We start from the raw sequence: 26,780 nt of genomic DNA on the forward strand, positions 1-26,780 counted from the left end.
GCACGAAGGCGTCTATGGGTGATGACTCGAGGCGTCTTTAAGCAGTCTCAAGTAGGAATCACATCGCTGCCCATCACCCATGTGTAAAATCTGAGAAACGAAAATGGCGAATTCGATCATTTCACAACCTGAAGCGTGCGTCGGCCACAGGAAAGCGGAATAAACAAATGGTGCCATGGTGCAACCGTCCTGTCTTGTAGGCAATCGAGTACGAGTATTCTTGTCCGTAGGTCCAAGGGCCCAGGGGGCGAGTCGGCATGTAGGATATCCTTAATGCGTGAGCATTTTTTGGCGAGTACTCCAGCCACGTCACGCGAAAAGTGTAATGCCTTGTATCTGCACAAAACTGCGCAATTTGCAAATTTAAGACTTTTAGTCGTTATAGTAGTATAAATGTAGATGCTTTATAAACCGTAAGCAACTATTTACCCATAGAGATACACAGGGCTCTTTGGTGAATGCATGGGGAAGCTTATAGTAGAGGTGGGCCAACTGAAATTTTAGAGTGAGCCAACTTGAAATTTCCGGTTGGGTCAACCTGAAATCTGTAGGTGGGCCAACTGATATTTTGGAGTGGGCCAATTTGAAATTTTGGGGTCGGCCAACTTGAAGTTTTCAAGTGGGCCAATTTGAAATTTGCAGTTGTGCAAATTTGAAATGTATGGTGGGCCAACTTAAACACGATGGTGCACAAACTTAAAAATTGGGGGTGGTCCAACTTCGAATTTGGACATGGGTCGAATTTGGGGATGGGCCCACTTAAATATGGGGACGGGGTCAAGTTGAAATCTGAGATTGGGCCAACTGAACTTTGGAGGGGGACCATCTTAAGTTTGTTGGTAGGCCCACTTGAAATTTGGGACTGGACCAAAATAAAATGGGGGGGGGGGCAAATAAACTTGTAGGTAGGCCAACTTGAAATTTGGAGGTGGGCCCGCATAAATTTGGGGCGAGCCAAGTTGAAATCTGAGAGTGGGCCGACTGATCTTTAGGGGTGGACCAACTTAAATTTATTGGTGGGCCAACATGAAATTTGGGACTGGACCAACTTAAATTGGGGGGGGGGGGCAAATTAAATTTAGAGGTGGGCCAACTTGAAATCTGGGGATGGGCCAAATTAAATACGAAGGTATGCTTACGTATACTTAGAAAACATTAATAGAGTTTCAGCATTATCTTTTAAAGAAGCGAGCCAACGAGGGGCATAGTGGTTAGGGACTACCATGAGCGGTAGGCAGAATTTTTATGGGCGAACAAACTTCCACGCATGCGGCCCACCTACCTTCAGTAATCGAGTGTTTTTTCTCCGAGGCAGGCAGGAGCCGGCTAGCATAAGCTATAACACGGTAATGTCCATGTGGACGTTGAGTTAGCATAGTGCCTAGGCCATAATATTTCTAGTCTGTCCATGTCACTTCGCTCTACAATCCAAGATCATGCTATGCCATAACCACTGGCACCAGTGCGGACTTTGCTTGGGACTGGTGGCTCGAAGTGTGCCAGGATGATCGCTTTAGAGAGAAGGGTGGTGAGTTCGGAGAGTGCGGCGCTTTGTTGAGAAACCCAGGAAAAAGGAACGTCCTGTTTGAGAAGAACAGTAAGTTTCCTCGCTACGACTGTAAGAGTATTTACGAATTGCCGAAAATAAGAGCGTAGCCGAACAAAGCTCCGCACATCTTAAGCAAACCTTAGGTGAGGGAAGTCGTTCCCAGCTAAGAATATTTCCAGATCGGGTTGGGGGGGGGGTGTATTTCGGTAGCGTCCACAAGATGCCCAAGAATAGCAATTTGACGGCATCGATAACGGCACTTGGAAGAATTAAACTGCAGTACGTCGATATTTCGTCGATATCGTAAATACGTCGATATCTCGTCTGGGCCGGGAGCCGAGGCAGAATTCATGCCGTATATATACGACTTCTTTGAGCTGCTCACGAGCGACCGGGTAGTAGAGCTGCTCGCACAGGTTTTTAGGAGACGTGCGGCAGCCCTTCACAAAACTGTGTGACGCTCGCGTCAATGTCACTCATATAAGTCGTACATCGCTCTGAAGAAAATAGCTTCGCTAAGCGGGCAGCAAACGGTGCCATTACGATGACCTGATCTGAGGACTGTGTCCGATCATGTGAATCATGTAAATGATAGTGATGGCGCGTCGTCGTGCTAGAGAGTCGCGACCTTGACCTGCCACAGCACCCATGAATACGGCTCTGGCGAAGACTGGCGAAGAAGTAGCTCATTTCACGCATTTTGAAGCTGGAATTGCATCGCAAACGTGGGCTACACTCGACAAGAGTGCTTCGCATCCAAACCATCATCTCTTGGCGATCACAAGCAGGGTGGAAACACGTCCGAACCAAGTGCCTGAATATTTATCAAGCTGTTGAACAGTAATTAGAAGCCGCTTTTTATGCGAAGCATATTACGAGGGCTCAACCCAGCTCCTCAGGCGCGGCGGTGACCATGAAATCACGTGACACCGTGACGTCACGACAGAGGAGAAGTGGCTTTGGCTCAACTCTTGCAAGGCGGGCTGGGTGGGAATCGAACCAGGGTCTCCGGAGTGTGGGACGGAGACGCTACCACTGAGCCACGAGTACGATGCTTCAAAGCGGTACAAAAGCGCCTCTAGTGAATGCGGTGTTGCCTTAGAAACGAGCTGTTTCTAAGGCGTGCGTCTCTTGCTCAGGCGCACATTTCGTTGCCGCGCCGAACGCTGCTTTGCTCGACGCTCACCGCGTCCAATGCGGGGCGCGTAGTCGCTGCCCTGTAGCCCATTGTCTTACACCCCTTGGCGAGTCGACGGGAACGCTATCGCGTTCCACTCTTGAAGGCGAAGCAGTAATGCAAGAGTTGTTTCTTCGTCTAGCCGAACCAAATATAGCCAAGCAACAGCAGTTCACCAGGCTAAACAGTGCTTCAACAACTAAAATAAAGGCTAGTATGCTTCGCATCCTGGGCTTAACCTTACCTAAGCCACAGCCATTTTATTGAAGAGGCCCAGGATGCGGCTAGAAAATCTGACAGTTGCCTACTAAAGCCTAACCTCCGTCTTAAGAAATGCATATGAACTTGAAGCCCACGCTTAAGACTTAATTTAAATGACCCCTGTCGCGCAGAAGGAAACGAAATGAGCGTCTTGGGGCGCGTTCGCACCAGGCGTCGTTTATATAAAGCATGGGCTCAAAATTTAGATGGATTTCAGAATACGGGAGTAAGCATTCTTTGCCACCTGAAAGGTCATGGGTAGACGCACATAAGGTAGGAAAAGCAGCGAAGCAAAACTATGCAAGAACTAAGTCACAGCTGAGCCAAGCAATGCTTATGTATTAGAAGATGATTCTAAGAATTTCTGCAGTTCTTGCTTGCTTGGGGGGGGGGGGGGTGTATGAGCCAATACCGACGATGATAATTTCTGCTCACCGACGGACACGAAAATACCGACCACCGAGAGGCTAACAGCTTCGCTGTAAAAAATTATTGTCTCTTATCCACCGAGTGGGCACTGTGGGAATGGAGCGAGGCTAACTGTGCTCTTTAAGAAAGGTATTCGAGAACATAATCGATTATGATGATGATTATGGTGGTCCTCTGTACAAATGGCACGTAGGGTACCGGGCAAAAATTGGATGGTTTGGAGAAAGTTAATGAAAAAAAAGTCGCTTCAGTTTTTCCGAATTAAAAAAAAAAGCATTTCTGCGCCCAGGGAACAGATGACGTCGACAGTCTGCGAAATTAGCTATTACTGGGCTTAGATGATTGCACGACTCATGAATCTAGCAGCAGTTATTTACTACCTTGACACAGGAACTACCGAGTGAACCTTTCAGTCTGTCTGGCACTTAATTCACAAATAATCTCCTACGGTGTAGTACCCACGCTAGTCCCATTAGTTGAGGAGACAAAATGAGGAGACATTGTTTGAATAACGATGCGTCATCGTCTTTGCAGTAAAAAAACCACGTGACTACCCGCAGCTCGTATAAATCACTGCTCTTGATGATCGTGAGTGATCGATTGCTGTTGCATTTGCGCCTCTACGATTTTAATAACACAAAATCCCCAGCGAGCGCAGCTGGAGCGAATTCTGATCCCATATTTCTTCACGGGTGGCTCCTTCTTTCTTCAACACTCTACGCGTCCGCTACGGCATGGCTCAGTTTGCTCCTCGACGGGCCCGGTGTCGACGACAGGCCGCAATGGCCGGCAGTCAGTGGCTGACGATTGCCTCTCCGACCCTTACAAGGTTGCACCTGTCAGACAGCATGCGGAGGCTTAGGCACCACAGACGCCGTTGCTGCATAAAAAAACACAAAAGAAACGAAAAGAAAAATTGAGAGCTGTGTTTCTGCAACGTACGTGTCGGCTTATTGGGCTGTGGCCATACCACGAACGCCGCTCGGTGGTCAATTTTTTACCGACCGCGAGATAAGTTCCCCGCCTTAGTGCGTGTCCACGAGCTCAACTTCATTGTCCTTCGTGCGCAAGACACGTGATCGTCAAAGCTGATATCTTGAGGTGTCGTTTCGGCCAAGGAAACGTGCATGGTCTCCCATTCGCTGGCGTTTTTAGGAGAAACGTAGAAACAGTGCCTACAGAGCAGGCAAAAGCCATATTGGTGGTCCCCTTTCTTTCGGCCCACACCGCGTCATTTACCTGGTGCACGACGATATTTCTTCATCGTAGGAAATGTCGCAACCTATGCGTGAACAGGACCTGCTGTCGACCATGCCACGCAGATTTTGCCATGCAACCTCGCCCTTCGAAAGCGCGGAGGCATCGCGATGTACGCTGGGCTCTTCACGTGTCTGCTGCAGTGCGCTGCCCAATTTGTGCAACAGCGCATTAAGCGAGCCCATTGGTGCATTGGTTAATTACCGATGCACTCGTCTCCTTTTAATCCTTGGGTCGACTTTGTTCTAGGCACGAGAAGCTCTTGTGTCTGTGCTTCTTGTCCGGAACCCACTGCGCTCAAGACTCGGTGCAAATGGCGGTTTGAGGTCACAGCTCTGTCCAGGCTGCCGCGAATGGATTGGCTTGCCAGTGCCGCTCGCCTTGTTCCATCCAGAAGAGAGACCGATCTCTGCCCCCGTCGGCTGCCATTTTTTACCCCTTTGCATCCGTTTTATTCTAATCAAGAAGCGGCCATCGGTTATGCTGATCGCACTAGCTACCGAGCTCCATCTCTGGCTCCTAATGTTAATTAGGACATCGTGTTTTTTGCGTTTGAATCCAATACAATTATCAACGTATTTATTTTTTAAGGTTACATCTATTATGCGTCTTTCGTTGCGCATTCCTCAGATTCTACTCAAGTTTCTGCAGTGATTTACTCACTGGTTAAGCTGATTATCACAAAGTGACACACGGACTGCCAGAGCTCAAGAATTAGGTTGTCCAATCCATGGCGTATACGAAGCAGGCTTCATGTCTTCGTAACTAAATGCAGTTACGCAATAATTGCAATAAGCAAAACCCGTGGAAAGCCCAGGGGGTGTAGCTCAGAGGTAGAGCGCTCGCTTTGCATGTGAGAAGTCCCGGGTTCGAACCCCGGCACCTCCACGAGATTTCTCTTTTTTCAATTGCTGCGTCTGTGCCTCCACAGTGTTCTTCTTTTTTCTTTTTTCCTCTCCAACGCCCACGCATTTCTGCGTGTTAGGCATGAGTGCGTGCAGGGTAGTTACGTAAAGCGAACTAACCGAATCACTAGTGCAGTTACATGAGGGCTGTCGTACAGCATGGTAAAACACCAATTTAAAAACGCGTTTCGACCTTTTGAGTTTCGTTCCAAACACAGGGAAGAAGCGCTTACCGTCAGCCAAATTCTTGTTGTAAACGTCATGCTCTGCATAAAGTTAAGGAAAAAAAGCTATTTCACAATGCTCTTTGGTATTTACATTCGTTCAGAAGGATTAAAACACTCCAAAAATGTGTTCAGTTCCCACCGTTGACTGACATACGTTACATTGTGCAAGCCACAGAGCGCTGCTGTTCGAGGGAGTTTCGGAGCCGTTTTCGTGTGGCAGGGGGCGGGAGGGGGGGGAGAGGCGCTTTGCTGGGCATATATCGAATGCCAATCAAAGAAGTTCCAGCAACGCACCCTTCCTTAATATCCCGAATTTTCGCTTCGAACTGTAATTATCGTGATTATAAGATACCGTACACCTTGCGATACCTACTCGATCAAAAAAATATTATCTGGCTGTACTCTTCAGCTTGTATATAATCCGGGATTTCTCTTTGTGATGTCGCGTATTACAGGCCCCACGTGTGCGAGTCAGCTATAGCTTTACTCAGCAGCAGTGTCAGTGTGTAACGTCACAAACCAGCTCCTCATCCAGGGTGTCGGTGACATCGCACAAGCGGCCGGGGTGAAGAATAATCGCTCGAGAGCGGATGGTTATGCACGAAAAAAATTCTGTTTTATGAGCCTATACCAGGCACTACGATTGTCATCTAAGCAGTTTAGACATTTTCATTGGGCGAGGAAGAAAGCGGCTTGCGGGAGCCTTTCCTCCTTTCTGGCTTGTGGGAACCATCGCGTGCTGCGGAACAATTTGGAGATAATTTTAGCCCGTCCTTTGTGAAATTTACGCCATGTCACTTCATACAAGGTCGTCAGGCAATCACTGCGTAGCCTTTAGCTGCATCGGTAACTACACGCGGTGTGCGCAAACTTATCTTGGCTGCGACAACGTGTGCGACGCGCATCATCAGAGCCTATCTGGGCCCCAATCCACCAAATTTGACCTCGTTGGCTCTTACATCTCCTCTAGACATTGCGCTGTGTTTGAAGGACACACATTGAAGTTTGCCTAATTATCAACCATGAAACCTTCCCACAACATTCACGAATTTGCACGCAAATTTACTGGAAAGGAATTGACACGCCCACTCTGAGCATTGCCTACACGTTTTCCCCCTTGTTTTCCCAAATAGTTAACAAGCTACTCGCTTAGCTGATTGAGGTCGTCCTCGGGGAAGCCTATCTTGCCTCGTGGAACGCATGAAAATAGACACAAGACGAGTGCTCAGTAATTACTTTCAATAATTGCAATTAAGCCGGAAATGTTATACCATTTTCAAACATCGTGCCACATATGGCAACCGTATTTACTTATTGTGAACTTGGTATCGTGCACAAATATCATGGGACACTCGGAAACAGCGAATAACGACCAACTGGCGCTTTCAAGCAAATTCTCAGGCAATTTTGTATTTTGACAACATGCATTTAACTTCGCATTTTGATTTGGCGATAACGTTTTCCTCATTTTCAGAAATTCGATCTTGGCGCAAGTTGCAGAGCTCTCGGGACCGCGGGCTAAATTCTGCGCCGTTCGTAAAACACACCGAAAACGCTCATTACCACTCGGACGCATAATTAACTGCGAAGGCTGTCATAAACCCACACACTTCTTACTTCTCCTACAGCTTACCCATACCTTCCCTCGAATAGTCACAAGATATAAACAATGTACCTTGTCTAATTCACAGAAGGCACCGCGTAAATTGATTATGAACTCCATATTGAACATAAATATAAGGAGAAAACGAGGCTTGAGTATTTATTTCCAACGCTAATAATTATTCCAGAAACGTTAACCTTTCTCCGCACATTACGCTTAACATGCCCTCTGTTTTCACAATATGTAAATTTGGTGTGACGTACAGTTCTCTGGAGACGCCGGGACAGATAGCTGATAAGAGCTTTGAGGACTTGCTGAAGGCTTTTTTTTCGCGAGGGCTGTAACTAAATGACGCCCTTGAAGCGTTGCCACGCATCACACATAATGTGCCTTCCATTGCCTCGGAATGTTATCCTTAATTGTGCCATGCAGAGTTCATTTAGAAGATTCGGAGAACTTTCTGCGTGGTTCGTATAAAATGCGCCTGTAAAGCTTTTGGTAACGTGACGCGTAAAATGGCCCCTTTTATATAAAAATATAGAATTGTTACCACGCTTGCTTCTTTCGGACAAGCGGGGTAATTTTTGTGAGCTCTTCATTTGCGCCGTTAAGAAGGAAAAAAAAAGATGAAGATAAATGAGGAATTAAGATGTAGCTAGTAATGAACGAAACAATTTTATAAATATTTCTAGGTATTACCGGTAACATTCCTCACACTATGTGGTTCTCACAGGACACCGTAAAACACCCATATAGCGCGTTTCAACGCTTCTAGTCGCACTAACACCTTAGCTGTGAAACCATGGAGAGCAATGTTGGAAGCAGTGTGGATATTTAGCAGCATAACTATTTTCTAGGTAGGAGCTGCCCATTCGAATGAAAGTGAAGGTTAGTTTGCTAAATTCCTATAATGCTCTTTCCCGTGTATTATCGACATTTGCCAAAAATTTAGGAAAATTACGAATTGATAGGAACCGGAGCACGGCCGCGCCAACAACACGGATTTAGTATAATGAACATTTTAGCAAGTCAGACGTAAAGGACAGCTTAAAAGGCAGCTGGAAGATGAGGGCGACTCAAGTCTGGCAACGAGAAATCGGTACACGGAAACAGATGTTGGGAGGGCTTCTTCGGCATCGCCCGGAGGGGTGGGGGGAGTAACTCGGGTCGCCGAGCCCCCTGTAGTCGGCGTCGGTGGCACAACTGCTTGCTAATTTAAAATTGACTTCTTATTTTTTTCAGACGTCTATATTTTCAGGTCAGCTCAGTGTTCTACTCTGTAATGATTAAAATGTAACTCTTCCTGCTATGCATGGCCTGCAAAATCCCGCATTCCTTCGTCATTCGGTGGCCGTTTTCTAGAAAGCATGATAAAAAAAGCCTCTAGTGGAACTGCAAAGCAAAAAGAAAGAGAGACCTTAAATGGAGGTGCCGGGGTTTGAACCAGGGACTTCTCACATGCGAAGCGAGCGCTCTACCACTGAGCTACACCCTTTTTTTTCTTTTTCACGAGTTTTTCCTTTTATTGCCTTTTTTTTACATAGCAGGAACCATGCACGGAAGCGTTCTTTCTTCACAGCTTTTCTAACACACACACACACCCATACACTGGGAATTGCACATCTATATGAGTATTCATCTTTGCTGCAGGCGCTTCTGCCACTCCTGCCATCGCTTGCTAAACTCATCTTCGCCGCTCAGCAGTGAACTTGTATACGCAAAAGCATCACAAAAGTGCGTCCACGCAGGTTTTGCTATTTCTAGTTCTAGGACGTAATCAGTTCGGAATCTCCAAATTGCATACAAACCTAGCAATAACAGGGTTTCAGCACTGTGGTTATTTTTGTCATCTTCCAGTGTCAGATATTTTACGTTATCCCAATTTGGGTATATCTGCACGTCAAACATAATTCGTATGTTGTGCCAAAATAGTACTGCATTTGTACAAAACAAAAATACGTGCTGCAACGATTCTGGATAGGGACAGAGAGGGCAGTCCGTTGACCACGGCACGAAGAAACCCTTGTTACGTAGCCATGTTTTTACAGGTAGAACTTCGACATGTAACCTAACAAAGAAATCCTTAATGGCTGTTTTTACAGGATATTTTGGTAGACGCTTGAAAACGTCAGACTCCAGCTGGCTTCCAACTCGCGACCGATATAAGGGTGGTGGGAATAGCATATCTATAGTGTTCCAGTACAGACTCATGCCCGGGACGGTTTCCTACGCTCATCCCCGGGACGGTTTCCTATGGATGCTTAGCGTACGCTACCGAAGCTACCTACTTACTCCGTATGCGTAGAGATGTGGTCGTGCCTTCAAGCGCCGTGCATTCTTGAGGACAAGTGGTGCTGAAAATGTTCACACATGGCTTCTCGGAATACGGCACGGCGCCGCGAGTATTGCCATCTCGGAGGTAACCGTATTGAAAGTCGCAGGTGCCCGTTTACTGTGTATCCGAGTCACACGAGGTGTCTCACTAGCACCGAAAATCACCTTTGTCATCCCTGATCACATTGGATGTGAGTTGGAATACGTGACCTAGGTTCGTAGCTTGATATTTTTCCTGCAGGTACGTATGCGTATGTGATGAAACTATTTTGCTTTTTTTATGCCTGAATGGTGACGAATGTAGCAGATAATATTGTTACGTGGAAATAAGCTAGGAATAAACTATTTGAATGCTACATTTACAAGTATCACAAACACTAGCCAAGACGGAAGCCTTGCTTGCTTGCTTCCTATACCATGGCGCGGACCCACTATGGGGGATTGGCCATGACGCTGGCGGTTACACGGGAAACGGTTATAAGAAAACGGGCGCTTTTGAAAGAACACGCTAGAAGGCAATAAATATTAATCAGTTTAATTAGAAATTTATAAATTCATAAATAATAAATCATCAAATTAACGTAACTTTGAGTCTTGTAAAATAATAAATAAAAGTGTGCAGCTTGCACTAGTGGTGGAGTCAACTGTGGAGCTCGCGATCACCAAGATTTTTCGTGGCTTGCCTAAGTTGTTTGTAGGTTTGGGAGACTATGCTAGGTTTTGCTAAGTTGTTGGTAGGCTTGGCTTAGTCGTTTCTAGGTTTTGCGTGGTTATGGTAGGGCTGCCCAAGTTGTTTCTAGGTTATGCGAGGTTATGCTAGGTTTTGCTATGTTGTTGTCTCGGCGGGCTTGATGCTTGATGTTTTCGAGCAGTCGCAGGCCGGGATCGCTTTGTCGGCGACGTCGAGCGTTTGGAGCCGCAGGTTCGGCGTGGTGTTCCGGATCAGCTCGGCGGCGACGCATTGCTTCTCGCTTAGCAGTAGAGGCGCCCTTAATTCCTGGTAAGCCACTTCTTCTGCGGGCGCCCGGACTGTCTTCGGTTTTCCCATGGCAGAAGGAAGTACGCACGGGGTAGAGGAGGTGAGAGGTGTGTCGTCGCGCCGGATGTTCCGAGCTTTCACTCGCCTGTGAGGTCACGACTCCGCCCTACGCGCGTGGGGGGCGAGGAGGTTACGTGGCTCGGTGCTCTCGCAGGTGGTTGCTAGACAACGCCAGGCGGCGCGCAGCTGGGCGCAGTTTTCTGGTTACGCTCCACGGCGGAACTGAAAGCTCAATTATTTACTGATTTATTAACAGCTCCGCTGTTAATAAATCAGTAAATTAACAAGGTATTGTCCTTGTGTCACCAAGGATGTTGCATACGGCCATGCATACGTTACTGTGGCTAAAACCCTAAATATTTGCCCCAAAGGAGAGAAGGTTTTCAGCGTTTGTAGCAATGCCTAATTTTAGGAATGGAATTTCGTAGTACTTCTCTCTCTGGGTTGCGAATCGGCGGTAAGTTAATAAAAATGATCAATGGTTTCCGGTTCTTTGCCGAAATGACATAGAGGGGACAGCGCCAGACTAGACCTGTGTAGCCAGTCCACGTAAGCACATGGCACGTCCTCTTCATCCATTGACCGCTGTCTTCTACGAGTTCCAAGTAACAGAACGCCCTAGTGGCAGAAGCGCGATCTCGGCGTGTCTAAGGTGCCGCCTCAGAGGAAGGGTAGTAAGCATTCAACCACGAAACGGAGAGTACGTCACGGGACAACAGGTCAGAAGACGTAGCGAGACTTCCGGGTTCGATGGAGTACGTGACGTAGGTAATTTATCGAAGGACGTGATAACGGCCTGTGTGTCGAAAAAACAACTTTTGAGAAAGCCCTCGCGACGGCTTGGGGACCAAAGAAGGACGAGGGTATACCAAGGGCAAAGCGTGCGTCGCAACGGCACTGCAGTCGTAAGGGCGCTTCTGGTTTTGTTTAAAAGTAGAAAGCCGCAAGAGCAAGCTAACGCGCATGGTCAGAGGGGCAGCTTTGCGTGTATATTCACTGGCCGAGGCTGTAGCTGAAGGTAGGAACGTATCAAACGGCAAATTTGCCCACGTCCAGTCAAAATATAAAAGGGGGGCTAACCAGCAATATCATGCAGTGTAGAATTGTAGGCGAATGTCACATATGGCAAGGCAAGTTCCCAATCATAGTGGTCGGGCCACACGTACTTGAAAGCATTTCGGCGAGTGTCCGGTTCAAGCGCTCGGTAAGCCCGTTAGTTTGTGGATGGTACAAAGTGGTTAGCTTGCGGTGGGTGGAGCAGCAGCACAGACTATCGTTGATGACATTCCAAAAGAAAGGAAGGTATGGTTTTGGTCCGTCAGTAGTTGATGCGGGGCGCCATGCACTAAAACCACGTCACGGAGGAGAAATTCAACTACGTCTGCAGCGCAGCTGGTCGGAAGCGCTCGACATTGCGCAGAGCGTCGTGTAATCGGTAGCGTCGGCAACCCACTAATTTACAGAAGCATATGTTGGAAAAAGACCGAGAAGGTCCAAGCCGACACGGAAGAAGGCCTCAGTTGGGACGTCGATGGCTAAAAATAATCAGCAAGGAGCGTTGACGGTTTCTAGCGGCGCTGAGAGAGGTCGCAGCCACTGACGTAACGCTGCACTGAGCGGGCAAAGCCAGGGCAATAGAAGTGGGGGCGCACGCGGTCGTATGTGCTAGACACACCAAGGCATGGAGGAAGGAAACAAGAGGAGGGAGCATACCGCAACGCGATTGAAGCTTAAATCGGCTGGGACAGTGGTGGCCCAACACGTGAAGGCACGTCAAAGTGCGTGGTTGGTTTTAGTGTTCCCGCTCCACGGGCAGAGCCACGATAGGGCAACTGAACACGCCCGCGCCGAATAAAAACTACTGGCATAGCTACCGGGAACCAAAAGTCTCAGCAAATTTCGATTCTGGCTCCGTGATCTCGACACAAGAGGTCACGTGTTGGGCCAACCCACTGGCTTCACGGAGCGTTCGCTTGCCAAGGCTGGCTGCATGACGTAATGCTTCCTTCTATATTTTTCCTTCCTCCATGCACCAAGGTGACCGGCAGTTGGGGCGTCGTGGAGCTCGAAGAGAACCGTGGGGCACTGATAGACGAGTTGGTACGACCAGCAGGAAGTCGGGACAATCAGGGCACACATTACGCTGCTGTCCTTGACAGATGCTGTCCTTGAGGTGAACATGCGCACGAAGGCGTCTATGGGTGATGACTCGAGGCGCTCTTTAAGCACGAGGGTTGCAATGTGGGCTTGTTGGTAATGCATCTTGAAAGGGAGTATGGTAGCGCGATGCAAAGACGGGACAAGAGAAGACACAAAGGTTCACACACAGCGCTAGCTAGCACTGTGTGTGTGTGTGTGTAACACAGCGCTAAGTTAGCGCTTTACTTAGCGCTGTTTGTGTCCCTTTGTGTCTTCTCTTGTCCCGTCTTTGAATCGCGCTACCATACTCCGCTCTTTAAGCAGTCTCAAGTAGGAATCACAACGCTGCCCCTCACCCATATATTGAATCTGAGAAACTAAAATGACGAATTTGATCATTTCACAACCTGAAGCGTGCGTCGGCCACAAGAAAGCGGAATAAACAAATGGTGCCATGGTGCAACCGTCCTGTCTTGTAGGCAATCGAGTACGAGTATTCTTGTCCATAGGTACAAAGGCCCAGGGGGCGAGTCGGCATGTAGGATATCCTTAATGCGTGAGCGTTCTTTGGTGAGTACTCCAGCCCCATCACGCAAAAATTGTAATGCCCTGTATCTGCACGAAACTGCGCAATTTGCAAATTTAAGACATTTATTCATTTATTGTAGTATAAATGTAGATGCTTTCTGAACCGTAAGCAACTATTTAGCCATAGAGATACACAGGGCTCTTTGGCGAATGCATGGGGAAGATTATAGTAGAAGTGGGCCAACTGAAATTTTAGGGTGAGCCAACTTGAACTTTCCGGTTGGGTCAACCTGAAATGTGTAGGTGGGGAACTGATATTTTGTAGTGGGCCAATTTGAAATTTGCAGGTGTGCCAATTTGAAATGTATGGTGGGCCAACTTAAACTAGAGGGTGCGCAAACTTAAATATTGGGGGTGGTCGAACTTCGAATTTGGACATGGGCCAAATTTGGGGATGGGCCCACTCAAATATGGGGACGGGGCCAAGTTGAAATCTGAGAGTGGGCCAACTGAAGTTTGGGGGTGGACCATCTTAAGTTTGTTGGTAGGCCAACTTGAAATTTGGGACTGGACCAAATTAAAATGGGTGGGGGGGGGGCAAATTAAACTTGTAGGTAGGGCAACTTGAAATTTGGAGGTGGGCCCACATAAATTTGGGGCGGGGCCAAGTTGAAATCTGAGAGTGGGCCGACTGATCTTTGGGGGTGGACCAACTTGAAGCTTGAAATTTGGGACTGGACTAACTTAAATTGGGGGGGGGGGGAGGGCAAATTGAATTTAGAGGTGGGCAAACTTGAAATCTGGGGTTGGGCCAAGTAAATTTGGAGGTGGGCCCAATTAAATAAGAAGGTATGCTTACGTATACTTAGAACACATTAATAGAGTTTCAGCATTCTCTTTTAAAGAAGCGAGCCAACGAGTGGCATAGTGGTTGGCGACTACCATGAGCGGTAGGCAGAATTTTTATAGGCGAAATTTTGCAAACTTCCACGCATGCGGCCCACTTACCTTCAGTAATCGAGTGATTTTTCTCCGAGGCAGGCAGGCGCCGGCTAGCATAAGCTATAACACGGTCCTGTCCATGTGGACGTTGAATCAGCAGAGTGCCTAGGCCATAATATTTCTAGCCTGTCCGTGTCACTTCGCTCTACAATCCAAGATCATGCTAAGCCATAACCGCTGGCACCAGTGCGGACTTTGCTTGGGACTGGTGGCTCGAAGTGTGCCATGATGATCGCTTTAGAGAGAAGGGTGGTGAGCTGGGAGAGAGCGGCGTCTTGTTCAGAAACCCAGGAAAAAGGAACGTCCTGTTTCAGAAGAACAGTAAGTTTCCTCGCTACGACTGCAAGAGTTTATACGAATTGTCGAAAATAAGAGCGCAGCCGAACGAAGCTCCGAACATCTTAGGCAAACCTTGGGAAAGGGAAGCCGTTCCCAGCTCAGATTTTTCCCAGACCGGGCTGGAGGGGGAGAGGGGGGGGGGTATTTCGGTAGCGTCCACAAGATGCCCAAGAATAGCAATTTGACGGCATCGATAACGGCACTTGGAAGAATTAAACTGCAGTCAGGTTCAGCGAAAGAGTAGAGGTAAAGGTAGAGAACACTTTCGTGTTAAAAACGTCGATATCTCGTCTGGACCGGGAGCCGAGGCAGAATTCATGCCGTATATATACGACTTCTTTGAGCTGCTCACGAGTAACCGGGTTTTAGAGCTGCTCGCACAGGTTTTTAGGAGACTTGCGGCAGCCTTTCACAAAACTGCGTGACGCTCCCGTCAATGTCACTCATATAAGTCGTACATCGCTCTGAAGAAAATAGCTTTGCTAAGCGGGCAGCAAACGGTGCCAATACGATGACCTGATCTGAGGACTGTGTCCAATCATGTAGCGAAGGATAGTGATGGCGCGTCGTCATGCTCGAGAGACTCGACCATGACCTGCCACAGCACCCAAGAATACGACACTCGCGAAGTCTGGCGAAGAAGTAGCTCATTTCACTCATTTCGAAGCTGGAAACGCATCGCAAACCAGCGCTACACTCGACAAGAGTGCTTCGCATCCAAACCGTCATCTCATGGCGATCACAAGCCGGGTGGAAACACGTCCGAGCCAAGCTCCTGAATATTTATCAAGCTGTTAAACAGTAATTAGAAGCCGCTTTTTTTCGAGAGATATCTTAGAATTATTCAACCGGCGATCATAAGCACACAGTGAACTTGCAGCGTGCCGGGCAGATCGACCTTATCACCACTATCCCTAATGCGAGACCTGCCTACATTCTCTACAAGAGGCGGGATCACCGGGTGCTTTGAGTCGAAGCAATTTGCACAGCGTCGCGCACGACTACTTTCTTGCTGTGTTTTGGCGCTTTGGTTTCCTTCCCGAGTTGGTTTCGATAATACCGGTCTTGTTCAAGGGTGAATAAGCACAGCGGTTTCTAAACGTCCAGCAAAGTGCCCCGTTCAGTATTTCACGCGGCATAAGGCAAGGGTGTATGCTAACTTTCGCCTTTGCTATTTGCCTTGTGTTCCGACCCGCTATTGCCCCGTATGGATCAGCCAATGCCCATGAGAGGTTTTTCTTTGCCCGCGCAAGGGAAAATTAAAGTATCTGTTTACACTGATGACTAAAACCAAGGCAATGCGATCCGTCTCGTTCACTTCAGGTCCTCCTTGGGAAGTTGAATAGGTTAGCGGGTATTAGGTACTGGGGGTGAAATTCTCGCCCACTGGTCACGTATCAACAAGAAAGTGGTTTGATCTGCGCAAGACACTAGAACAGCGTTTCAATACTGTCGCGAAGTTCCATCTCTTCTCGTTTAAAAATAGATTTATTATTCGCTGTAGCGTTCCGGGGGCTGTGTATTATGTAGCAGGCATTAAACAAAAATTAGGTGTGTTCACGTGCAGAATCACGATCTCATTACGAGGCACGCCGTAGTGGGGGACTCCGGGAATATGGACCACCTGGGGTTCTTCAATGCGCATGTAAATCTAAATACACGGGTGTTCTTGCATTTCGCCCTTATCGAAATGTGGCTGGCGTGACCAGGATTTGATCCTGCGACCTCGTGCTTAGCAGCCCAACACCATAGCCACTAAGCAACCACGACGGGTACAGCTCGAGTTGCGTGCCTACAAATACAGTTCTTGAGCAGGCTGGCCACTGCCTACGGAGCTTTCTTCTGGGCTGACGAAACAGTTGGGGGCGAAGGTGGTTTAGGCTGCCAGAGCCTGCGGCTTTGTGCCGAACACAAGCCTTGCGCGGTTTGCTGGGGCTCACTTCAAACCGCAGAGTATACCGGCATGTGCATCGTGATACATTTTCTCAGAACATCTTGCTGCAGTTTCCTAAGCGAACACTACACTACCTTCTATCGACACGTTTATGGAACTGTGGAGTGACTCAACAGAGCACTCCCCGATGTCCAAGTTACAGAATCAGAGGTGTCTTGGCTCTGCGAAAACCTGCAGGTCGATCATATTGAAGCCTCCGAGAGGGATCGAGCTATAAAGGTCAGTGGAGCGTGGTTATGCCATCCAACCTGCTGACCAGGTACACGACTTCGGGTACCATGGTACCTTTCGCCTCATGCCCACGGTGTGATTCAACGTTTTCCGCGCTGCGTCGAAAGCGCTGAACGACTTGAGCAAGACTTGTGTTCGAGGGCCCCTACTTCACTACAGTTGCTGCAGTTGTCCGTGGCGGTGACACCGAGACGTTGCCTGGCAATTGGCATATTAAAAGTAGCAAGAAGAGAAGGAGAAAAATCGGGCCTTTGTGTGGGTAAAATTTTGAAATCACGGAAGGTGATCTTGCCATGGAAGTGTTCTCTTTTGCATGCTGTCAAATGGATGCTTGCTCAGCCGTTGATAAAGTTAAAATTGTTTCAAGACGATTTGTATATAAATTTTAGTACATGATGTCAGTCTTCATTTTTTTTATTCGCCGTATGTTTTCTTGTCTTCTTTTTTTATGTAATCTAGCAAAATGACAAGTTAGGCCTGGTTAGAGCCGGCTCTCCTAAATTCCCAAATACATTACTCAGTAGGAATAACAAAAAGACAGAGAGCAAGAAGAAATCAACCAGCACTAATGCATACACGCACTATGGTCACAAGCGCGCAGTTTGTGTCTCTATGAGAACACGTATATGAGCACACTGTATATGGGCACGAGCATCGAAACCACGGTACAGAAGGTGGGACAGCTCACCTATAGTCACACAGGAGAAATGAGTCCACACAGGAACTTTAAGTATGCATATAAGTATACAACGCCCATTTTTGCGCATCGACTTCACCCCAGAAAGGACAACACAGTCGGACATCAATACGTTGATCAAGAAGTACAATGCAGAACAGACAAAATCACGTAATGACACTCATAGGTAGTCCATCATGCTAATGTCCAATAGAAACATCGCGAACGGTGGTAAGGGCGCGCCTCTGTCTATCAAGGCATTGCTACGATTGAAGAACTTTGCTATCAAAATAAGTTAATATGGAAGGAGTTATGTGTTAAATGATCAATTCAAGCGTCTGGGTTATCAGAGAAGCCACAATGTGGGTATACATTCTGCTTTGATGCGACACAAGGACTGAGAAGTGTGAGTTATACTTGTAGGCGACCGAGGAGCGTGCCGAACGTTCGGGCAATCTTTTAGCTAGATGGAAACCCCAGTAAAGGGTCAACTGTATAAAGGAGTAACGAGATTGCCTGTTCATCGTATGTTCACTGAAAAACATTCTTGGCGTCTGATGTAGTAAATGTGGCTGGTGACAACATACTTAAAGGGACACTAAAGCGAAGCAATAAATCAGTTTAGACTAATCAAGCATTATTTGAGAGCCCTCCAGGCATTCATTTAAAAAGATAGTTTGATTATTAGATGATAAAATGAAGGTCCAAATATCAGTATTTGAATTTCGCGCCGAAATCCGTCAGCGTGATGTCAGGGATTCCAAAGTATGTTTTCGCAATTGGGGCGCGTTGGCTGAATAAAGGTTCCCGAAACTCGCCATGTTGAATATTTGGTTCCTTTAGAACACAATGTACTCAATCTGTACCACTATATATAATTAGTAGGCCCTAGAATCGGCCATCAAAATCCAAGACGTCACAGCCTCCAGGTGCGGGAACTTAAGTAGTCGTCGCCTCCCGTATTTCGTTCTTGCGCTTTTTCTGGCTTACCAAACGTCTTATCGTTGTAAGAGTGGTGTTCTTGGTGTTGTATAACGGTAATTTATTGATGCAGAAGAAATCATTTTTCACTTTAGTGTCCCTTTAATGCGTGCGTCACAGTAGCTAGTCTGTCTGCCACTTCATTTCCTGCGATACCCACGTGGCTTAGTACTAACTGAAAACAGACCTCATAACAACGACGTAAGCAATGGTCAATGCTTTAATATTTGTGTAGATGGTGGAGCCATCTAGAAGAAAATGAATTTCTCCTATCACTTCTTGGGTTTCTTTAAACTCAGTATACACCATTCTCTGTCGACTGTGGTCCCTATCGGCGGTAGGTATTGTGGCTCAATGTATAATTCCGAACAACTCTGATACTGTAGACAACATCCGTGACTTCTGTCTTTGACATGCGAGGATATGGAAATCCGCACTTGGGTCGTTGTTTCGTTGCTTTCCTGTCAGAACTAAACGCCTTCTCATCGTTTCATCTGAAGCTCGGCTAAAGCACCACAGTGGGCATGAGCCCACTGTGGTGCTTGTGGTGCACTGTGGTGCACTGTGGTAAAGGGAAAGCAAACAAACAAACATGGGCTTCCCACCCTTGTTTCGTCGCACATATAAGCAATTGAAGAGAACATTCCCCACCACCGTTTCTTTAATGCGAAAGCATTAAAAACAGCAGTAAAAATTATAAGGGTGGCAGGAAGAATCACCAGCGTGAACTAAATAAAGATGAATTAATGTGTATTAAGGTGGAGTAAGGTCAAGTAAGGTGGTCCAGAATTGTATTGCGCTTAGTGTTACGGTGACGAACATAAGGGGCAAGACGCGCAGGTGCGTATCGCATATTAGGAATATTAAAAATATTATTATATTTTGAGTACACCGGGTTTCTACATCCCTTGCGCTACGTACGTCCGCTTCTTGTCACTTATGTTCGTCAGTGTAACACTATAAGCACAATAGAATCATGAACGTCCACCAACTAGCCCCGTTCATTGCTTTAGAATAAGGTGGATTAACGTGGATAAACGTGGATTAAGGTGGATTGAGGGGAATTAAAGTTGGTAAAAATTAGAGCAAAGTGTAATAAGGTAGAGATTTAATCTTAAGTAACTTAGCGAATTTATAATGGTTTCGCATTCAAATCACGTAGGGATAATTAGGTAACTGTCAGGTTTTGTTCTACGGCCGGCTTCTTGGCCGATCCGTACCCGTGTGGGTGCGTCCCAATGTCTGGGATAGTCATCATTACCATCGTCCGCTTTGTCATCGCCGTTGGCAACGGAACAGGCTGCACTCTGCCTGCGACACCAGGCTCGGCATGCCGCCGCCTAACGATAGCGTTGACCCTCCGAGCCCGGAATACGCGTCCTCGAGGCACCGTGGCACCGTGAGAAGAGGCTTGCAAAACCGAAAAAGAAGCAAAAAAGAAAAAAAAGAAGGAGAGATCAAGGAGTGGCGATGCCGGCATCAAGTCCACACCAGAGATAACCATGACATCATTAATCTTGACACCATCTGGTTGAGTCTAGGTAATTGTTTATCATTAATGACCGACATTGCAATTAAAAAAATGAAGGAAGTCGCAGTACTGCCGAAAGCAAAGCATTGATTAAAATAGCAACTTATTAGAAAGCTATACAAAGCATACCTTCTTCCGCAAGCGGGACAGCCGAAAGTGGACGCGGAGGAGCACGAATGGCGATACTAGAAATGAAATAGACTTCATACTCTGCGCTAACCCTGGCATCATAGAAAATGTGGACGTGCTCGACAAGGTACCTTGCAGTGACCATTGGATGGTAACAACTCGAATTAGTCTGTACTTGAGGAGGGAACGGAAGAACCTGGTACATAAGAAGTCGATCAATGAGTTAGCGGTAAGAGGGAAAATAGGGAAATTCCGGAGGAAGCTATAGAACAGATATTCGGGTTTAATTCAATAAGAGGACCTTACTGTCGAAGCAATGAACGATAATCTCATGGGCATCATTAAGGAGTGTGCAATAGAAGTCGGTGGTAATTTCGTTAGACAGGATACCAGTAAGCTATCACTGGAGATGAAAGATCTGATCAAGAAACGCCAATGTATGAAAGCCTCTAACCCTACAGCTAGAATAGAACTGGCAGAACTTTCCAAGTTAATAAAGAAGCGAAAGACAGCTGACATAAGGAAGTGTAATATGGATAGAATTAAACATGCTCTGAGGAACGGAGGAAGCCTAAAGGCAGTCAAGAAGGAACTAGGAATAGGGAGAAATCAGATGTATGCGTTAAGAGACGAAGCCGGCAATATCATTACTAATATGGATGAGATTGTTCAAGTGGCTGAGGAGCTCTATGGAGATTTATACAGTACCAGTGGCACCCACGGCGATAATGGAAGAGAGAATAGTCTAGAGGAATTTGAAATCCCACAATAACGCCGGAAGAAGTAAAGAAAGCCTTGTGAGCTATGCAAAGGGGGAAGGCAGCTGGGGAGGATCAGGTAACAGCACATTTGTTGAAGGATGGTGGGCAGATTGTTCTAGAAAAACTGGCCACTCTGTATACACAATGCCTCATGACTTCGAGCGTACCGGAATCTTGGAAGAACGCCAACATATTCTTAATCCATCACAAAGGGGACGCCAAAGACTTGAAAAATTATAGACCGATCAGCTTACTGTCCGTTGCCTACAAACTATTTACTAAGGTAATCGCAAATAGAACCAGGAACACCTTAGACTTCTGTCAACCAAACGATCAGGCAGGATTCTGTAAACCTACTCAACAATACACCATATTCACACTATCAGTCAGGTGATAGAGAAATGTGCGGATTATAACCAACCCTTATATATAGCTTTCAGTGATTGCGAGTAGGCGTTTGATTCAGTCGAAAACTCAGCAGTCATCGAGGCATTACGGAATCAGGGTGTATACTGTGACTGTAAAAATACTGAAAGATATCTATAGTGGTTCCACAGCCACCGTAGTCCTCCATAAGTAAAGCAACAAAATCCCAATAATGAAAGGCGTCAGGCAGACAGAAACAATCTCTCCAATGCTATTCACAGCATGTTTACACGAGGTATTCAGCGACCTGGATTGCGAAGAATCGGGGATAAGAGTTAATGTAGAGTACCTTAGCAACTTGCGATTCGCTGATGATATTGCCTTGCTTAGTAACTCAGAGGACCCATTGCAATGAATGCTCACTGACCTGGAGAGATAAAGCAGAGGGTTGGGTGTAAAAACTAATCTGCAGAAAACTAAAGTAATGTTTAGCAGTCTCGGAAGAGTACAGAAGTTTACGAGAGGTAGCGAGGCACTGGAAGTGGTAAGGGAATACATCTACTTAGGGCAGGTAGTGACCACGGATCCGGATCATGAAACTGAAATAACCAGAGGAATAAGAATGGGCTGGGGTGCGTTTGGCAGGCATTCTCAGCTCATGAACAGCAGGTTGTCATTATCCGTCAAGAGAAAAGTATAACAGCTGCGTCTTACCAGTACTCACCTACGGGGCAGAAACCTGGAGGCTTACGAAAAGGGTTCTACTTAAATTGAAGACGACGCACTGAGCGATGGAAAGAATGATGGGTGTAACGTTAAGGGATAAGAAAAGAGCAGATTGGGTGAGGGAACAAATGCGAGTTAGTGACATCTTAGTTGAAACCAAGAAAAAGAAATGGCCATGGGTCGGACATGTATTGAGGAGGGAAGATAACCGATGGTCATTAAAAGTTACGGACTGGATTTCAAGAGAAGGGAAGCGTAGCAGGGGGTGGCATAAAGTTAGGTGGGCGGGTGAGATTAAGAAGTTTAAGAAGACTAAGAAGCCAAGCCAAGCCACCATCCTTGTCGGCTGGTCCTCGCATGCTTTCACCCGCACCTACAGCGCACAGCTTTAACGAAACCACACGGCGATGACGACAACAATGGCGGGAATTCACCTGGAGTGTCCGAATAATTTCTATCCCAGTAAACAAGAAGAAGGAACAATTAATGGAAGGCTTTTTTTGTCATGAGAGAAGTTTGGATGCACGGGTGTCAGTGCACCTTCAGTAGCTTTAGGTCTAGACACTGTCAAGTTCTTAAAAGAAAAGGTTTTGCACAAGATGGTAACCATAGATGATAGGCAAAACTTGCAAGTGCGCTTCAACACATACCTTCTTTGACATAACCAAGATGGAGGACCTCGGGCTAGAATCACAATTTAAATGTCAACATGCAGGATGGTAACATCATTCCTGCCACCGTCCGTTCCCCGCACCGTCAAAGCTTTCAAAACGCGTCTCAGCTTTAACAGCGCTACTAGCGGAAATGTGGCCATATTGGTTAAATCACTGTAGCTATGTGGGAAAGCCTGCTGACGGGCTTTCGCATAAAGTCTATTGCAACGTGTCTTTGAGGCACATGTTTACAATGTAATACGATACAATACAATACAACACAATACCGTACAATACAATACAATTTTATTTCCGTGAAAAAGATGAAGGGCCCTGTAGGTATAAGCCCTCTTAGTGCACTGCAATTGGCGATAGCAACAAACATGAGACATTTCAGTAAACGTAGAAACACGTATCTATTTATTTATTTACACAGTATCTACATCACCGTAAAGACATTACGTAGGGGGAAACAAAACACAACCAGTAAAACAGAAATGCTTTTGTGCAATTATACTTACAAACAGAAGCACTACAATAGCATTTAGAGAAAGACTTACAAGTAGGGTGAAACAAACAGATTTTCAAGATACATAACACTTACAGTTGTTTTACAAGAGCGCCGTCACAGCATAGAATAGAATAGTTCGTTATTTGACACATTTACTATATCACTTGATAAACTGTTCCATTGTCTAATTGATTTCAGAAAAAAAGACCAGATAGGAAGGAGAAAAAAAAACTTAACAAAATGCCTTGACTGAAACCATACTTACCTGCATCAAAATAAGTAAAAGTAACGTGGCGATATCTCACTCAAATGAAATGATTTATTTACGTAAAGAGAAAATAAATTATAATGTTTGGTTGTGTAGTTCTTGAAATATCAATTCCAGTTCTGTTGGCTTAATTTAAAAGTGTAGGCAGTGTATTTGACAATTGTTTTTGTTTTTGCAGTTACCGTTTTGCAAATTTCTTTGTCGAATGGCAAATGACGTCGCCTTATGTTGAAATGAGGCAAGGCTAATCAGGAATCTGCGATTTTTCCTTAATTGTCTTTTTAAAGCCATGGTTAGTCTGTACTGGTACAAGCCAAATATGGGCAGCACATGTGCGTGTGGAAATCGGTTAGATGTAATGCAGTCGTTCTAAACATTAAACAGTGTTCTTATTAATTTTTTCAGTAGATATGTTTTGCATGTTTGTGATTGTCGTAGTACCCCACGCTTTATAAGGCAGTAATAAAGGTACAAGTAGAATGGAGAATGGTAAATGAGAGTATTTAGTCTGAATGTGAGTAATGTGTTATTACACCAACGTGTCGTGCCGATGACTTGGGCCAATTTTTTGGAAGCATGATTGATGTGGCCATTCCGAGTAGTATTTTGCGGAAAAGTTACACCGAATATTTTAATACTATCGACCAAGTATGTAGATGTCGCTCCATATAGGGGTTTAAGAACGCTATGTACTTGTTTATTTTTTGGTCTGTATAATATACCTTTCGTCTTGTTTACGTCTATTTCTGAACAACTTACGTCAAACCATTTATGCAGTTGAGAAAGAATCAAGCTGGCCTTATGTTGAAGTTCGTAATTGCAGTCTTTACCATAAAAATAATGACGCATCATCAGCGTGTAGAACATATTTAACTTCGTTGTGGGTGTTTACTAAATCGTTCATCTATTCCATTAACAGGAACAAGTCCGAGAATACTAACCTGTGGTACGCGTTCCACAATAAGCTTGTAGGGCCGTAAGTTTGAATTTGTACAATCTGTTTTTCTGCGGTTTAGGTAAGACGTGATCGACTTTAACGCGTGCCCTCTGATGTCATAACTTTCAAGTTTCTTGAGCAGTATAATATGGTCAATGTTCTCATAAGCCTTGATAACATCCACGTAAGTACCGTGTGTGTAATACGCGTTTTCTGATACGGTTTCACGCTTGTTACTTTTACACCACAATGTTAAGCTGCATCTGAGCATGTTATGTTTTACTATCTATTAAATATGTGTATGTATGACGAGCGTAAACGAATGAATGAACAGGTGTTAGTGCGCAAGGTTCGTGTTCGTTTTCGTGGTAGTGTGCCTGAGTGCATCACTTTTACAGTGGAACCGTCTTCATGCAGTCAAGCCATACTAACTAGCCCCGTCTAAGCACTTCTAAAGGTCAGTAATAAAGGGAAAATTTGACTTCGAATCCGACTTGTTGATGAATTCGACTTCGCCCTGCCATCTGCTAGCCGCCTGCTTAGCTCAGGTGGTAGAGCGGCTGCCCCGGAAAGGCGGTGGTCCCGGGTTCGAGTCCCGGACCAGAACGAATTTTTCCTCAACTGCGAGGCTTTTCTTTCATAGAACCCGTATGGGTTTCCTTTGTAGTAATCGCTACCAACGGGTGGATGTCTTATTTCCCCTTTCTTACTTACTTCTATCCACCTTGCGAATTTCCGCAAAACTATTACGTCAAACTTCTAAAGGTCGCACGTTCGTGGTATTTTACGGCCGTATATGTGAGCATACATGTGAGCGTATGTGTAAGCCTTGATATGAGCGTATATATGAGCGTATATGTGGGCGCATGAGCAATATGTGATCTTTAAGCCGAGGCATCATGAGTGCGATCGTGACACACACTCGTTCTTTCCATGCGGAATCAATCGCGCAGTTTGTCTCGTGCAGGGCCCTGCAATCGGAGGTCAGCATTGAGATGACATTTAGGGCAGCAGCGACATGTGAGGTGTCTTCAGGCCCGCATAATGTATTGCATTTTCATTTTTCAAAACGATTCCTTCAGGCATCCGCACTGGTCTAGGTCTGGGCGTTCGAAACGTCCTTTCTTTCCACTTGACTGAAAAAAAAAACAGGCCCAAAATGTTTTGAACTTTTGCCTTACGCAGGTCACCTCGAGGATAAGTGCATAATGTGCCGTTTTCTGGACGTGCTCGCGAGGTGCTACAAGTGGGCCTGCGTCAGCCTTCTAGCGTGGCTCTACTTCAGGTGGTTCAGCTGAAGCGGCACCGGGTGTGCTGCAGTGGTGCGGCCCGCTCGGCAGTCGAGCCGCTCCCAAAGGGCCGCGCCCCCGAGAACAACTCGTGCTGCGTCCTCCGCCGTGATCAATACAGACAAATTGCGCCCACGCTGGACTATCGCGTTAAACTTTCGGCGGTGAAGCAACATACCGCGTGAGCGTTGCGACTTGCCTATAGCCGTGTCAGGTAAAATATAGCTTAATGTAACGGCTGTGTACTGTGTAGCCCTGAACGTTCGGTCGTTAGTCTGCGTACAAGCGCCGCAGTCGAAAGATAGGAGCCAATGCTACGCTTAGACCTGATGCGCGTCTTTGCGAGTTTTGCACTTAATATACTGACGTAAAAACGAGCCGTTCTTTAAGAGATGTGGTGCTTGACTGAAACTGACATGCGGTGTAATTTGAGCACGGGAACTCTCGTACTTTTTCACGCGCCAGTTTTCTCAACAGATCTGTAAAAACTACATTTTAACGATAGTTCTGGCCTTGCGGACAGTTTATTGTAGCCTGTTAACAATTTCGTAGATGTTGCCTTAATACCTGGCTTTGGAACGGCATTGCCTCTTTGGAGGAGGAATTAATTATTGAAGCTTGTCGAGGATAGCTCGCGCAACTTGTGCGGGTGAATCTGCAGGTTGCGCCCCCGTATAGGTGACAACCTCCCGTGATCACTTTGTCATTGCTAAGTCATGTTTGTTTACGACTGAATAAGTGTCTTCGTGCGGATGTAAATTTGCGTCAGACTATTAGAGGCTGAAGTAAACTGCGGCACTACTGCACTATATGCATCCGCATATACCGGGGAGTATAATTTTGCCCGTTCCGCATCTCTGAAAAAATAGTAGCAGATGCAAACGCATGTACCTTGAGCTGCTACTCAAGAAGAGCGTGGCAAGTGGAGGTCTCCCTCCACTTGCCTCTGAGTCAAGTGAAGTTCAATCGCGCCGCCAT

The 26,780-nt window shown here is 46.2% G+C and overlaps 1 protein-coding gene and 1 non-coding gene across 2 annotated transcripts in view; both read left to right on the top strand.

Moving 5' to 3' along the window:
• LOC135908222 (uncharacterized) overlaps positions 1–26,131 on the top strand; it is a 55,426-nt gene extending 29,295 nt beyond the window's left edge. The window contains exon 2 of the mRNA XM_065439976.1: positions 25,699–26,131. Within this exon, the coding sequence (XP_065296048.1) occupies positions 25,699–25,811 (113 nt within the window). The 3' untranslated portion in view covers positions 25,812–26,131. The remainder of the gene's footprint in view (positions 1–25,698) is intronic.
• TRNAA-UGC (transfer RNA alanine (anticodon UGC)) lies at positions 5,490–5,561 on the top strand. The gene has a single exon. It is a non-coding gene; the product is annotated as a tRNA-Ala (tRNA).
• Positions 26,132–26,780: the final 649 nt, after the last annotated feature.

Source organism: Dermacentor albipictus, chromosome 2, assembly GCF_038994185.2.
Source record: "Dermacentor albipictus isolate Rhodes 1998 colony chromosome 2, USDA_Dalb.pri_finalv2, whole genome shotgun sequence".
Classification (NCBI taxonomy): domain Eukaryota; kingdom Metazoa; phylum Arthropoda; class Arachnida; order Ixodida; family Ixodidae; genus Dermacentor; species Dermacentor albipictus.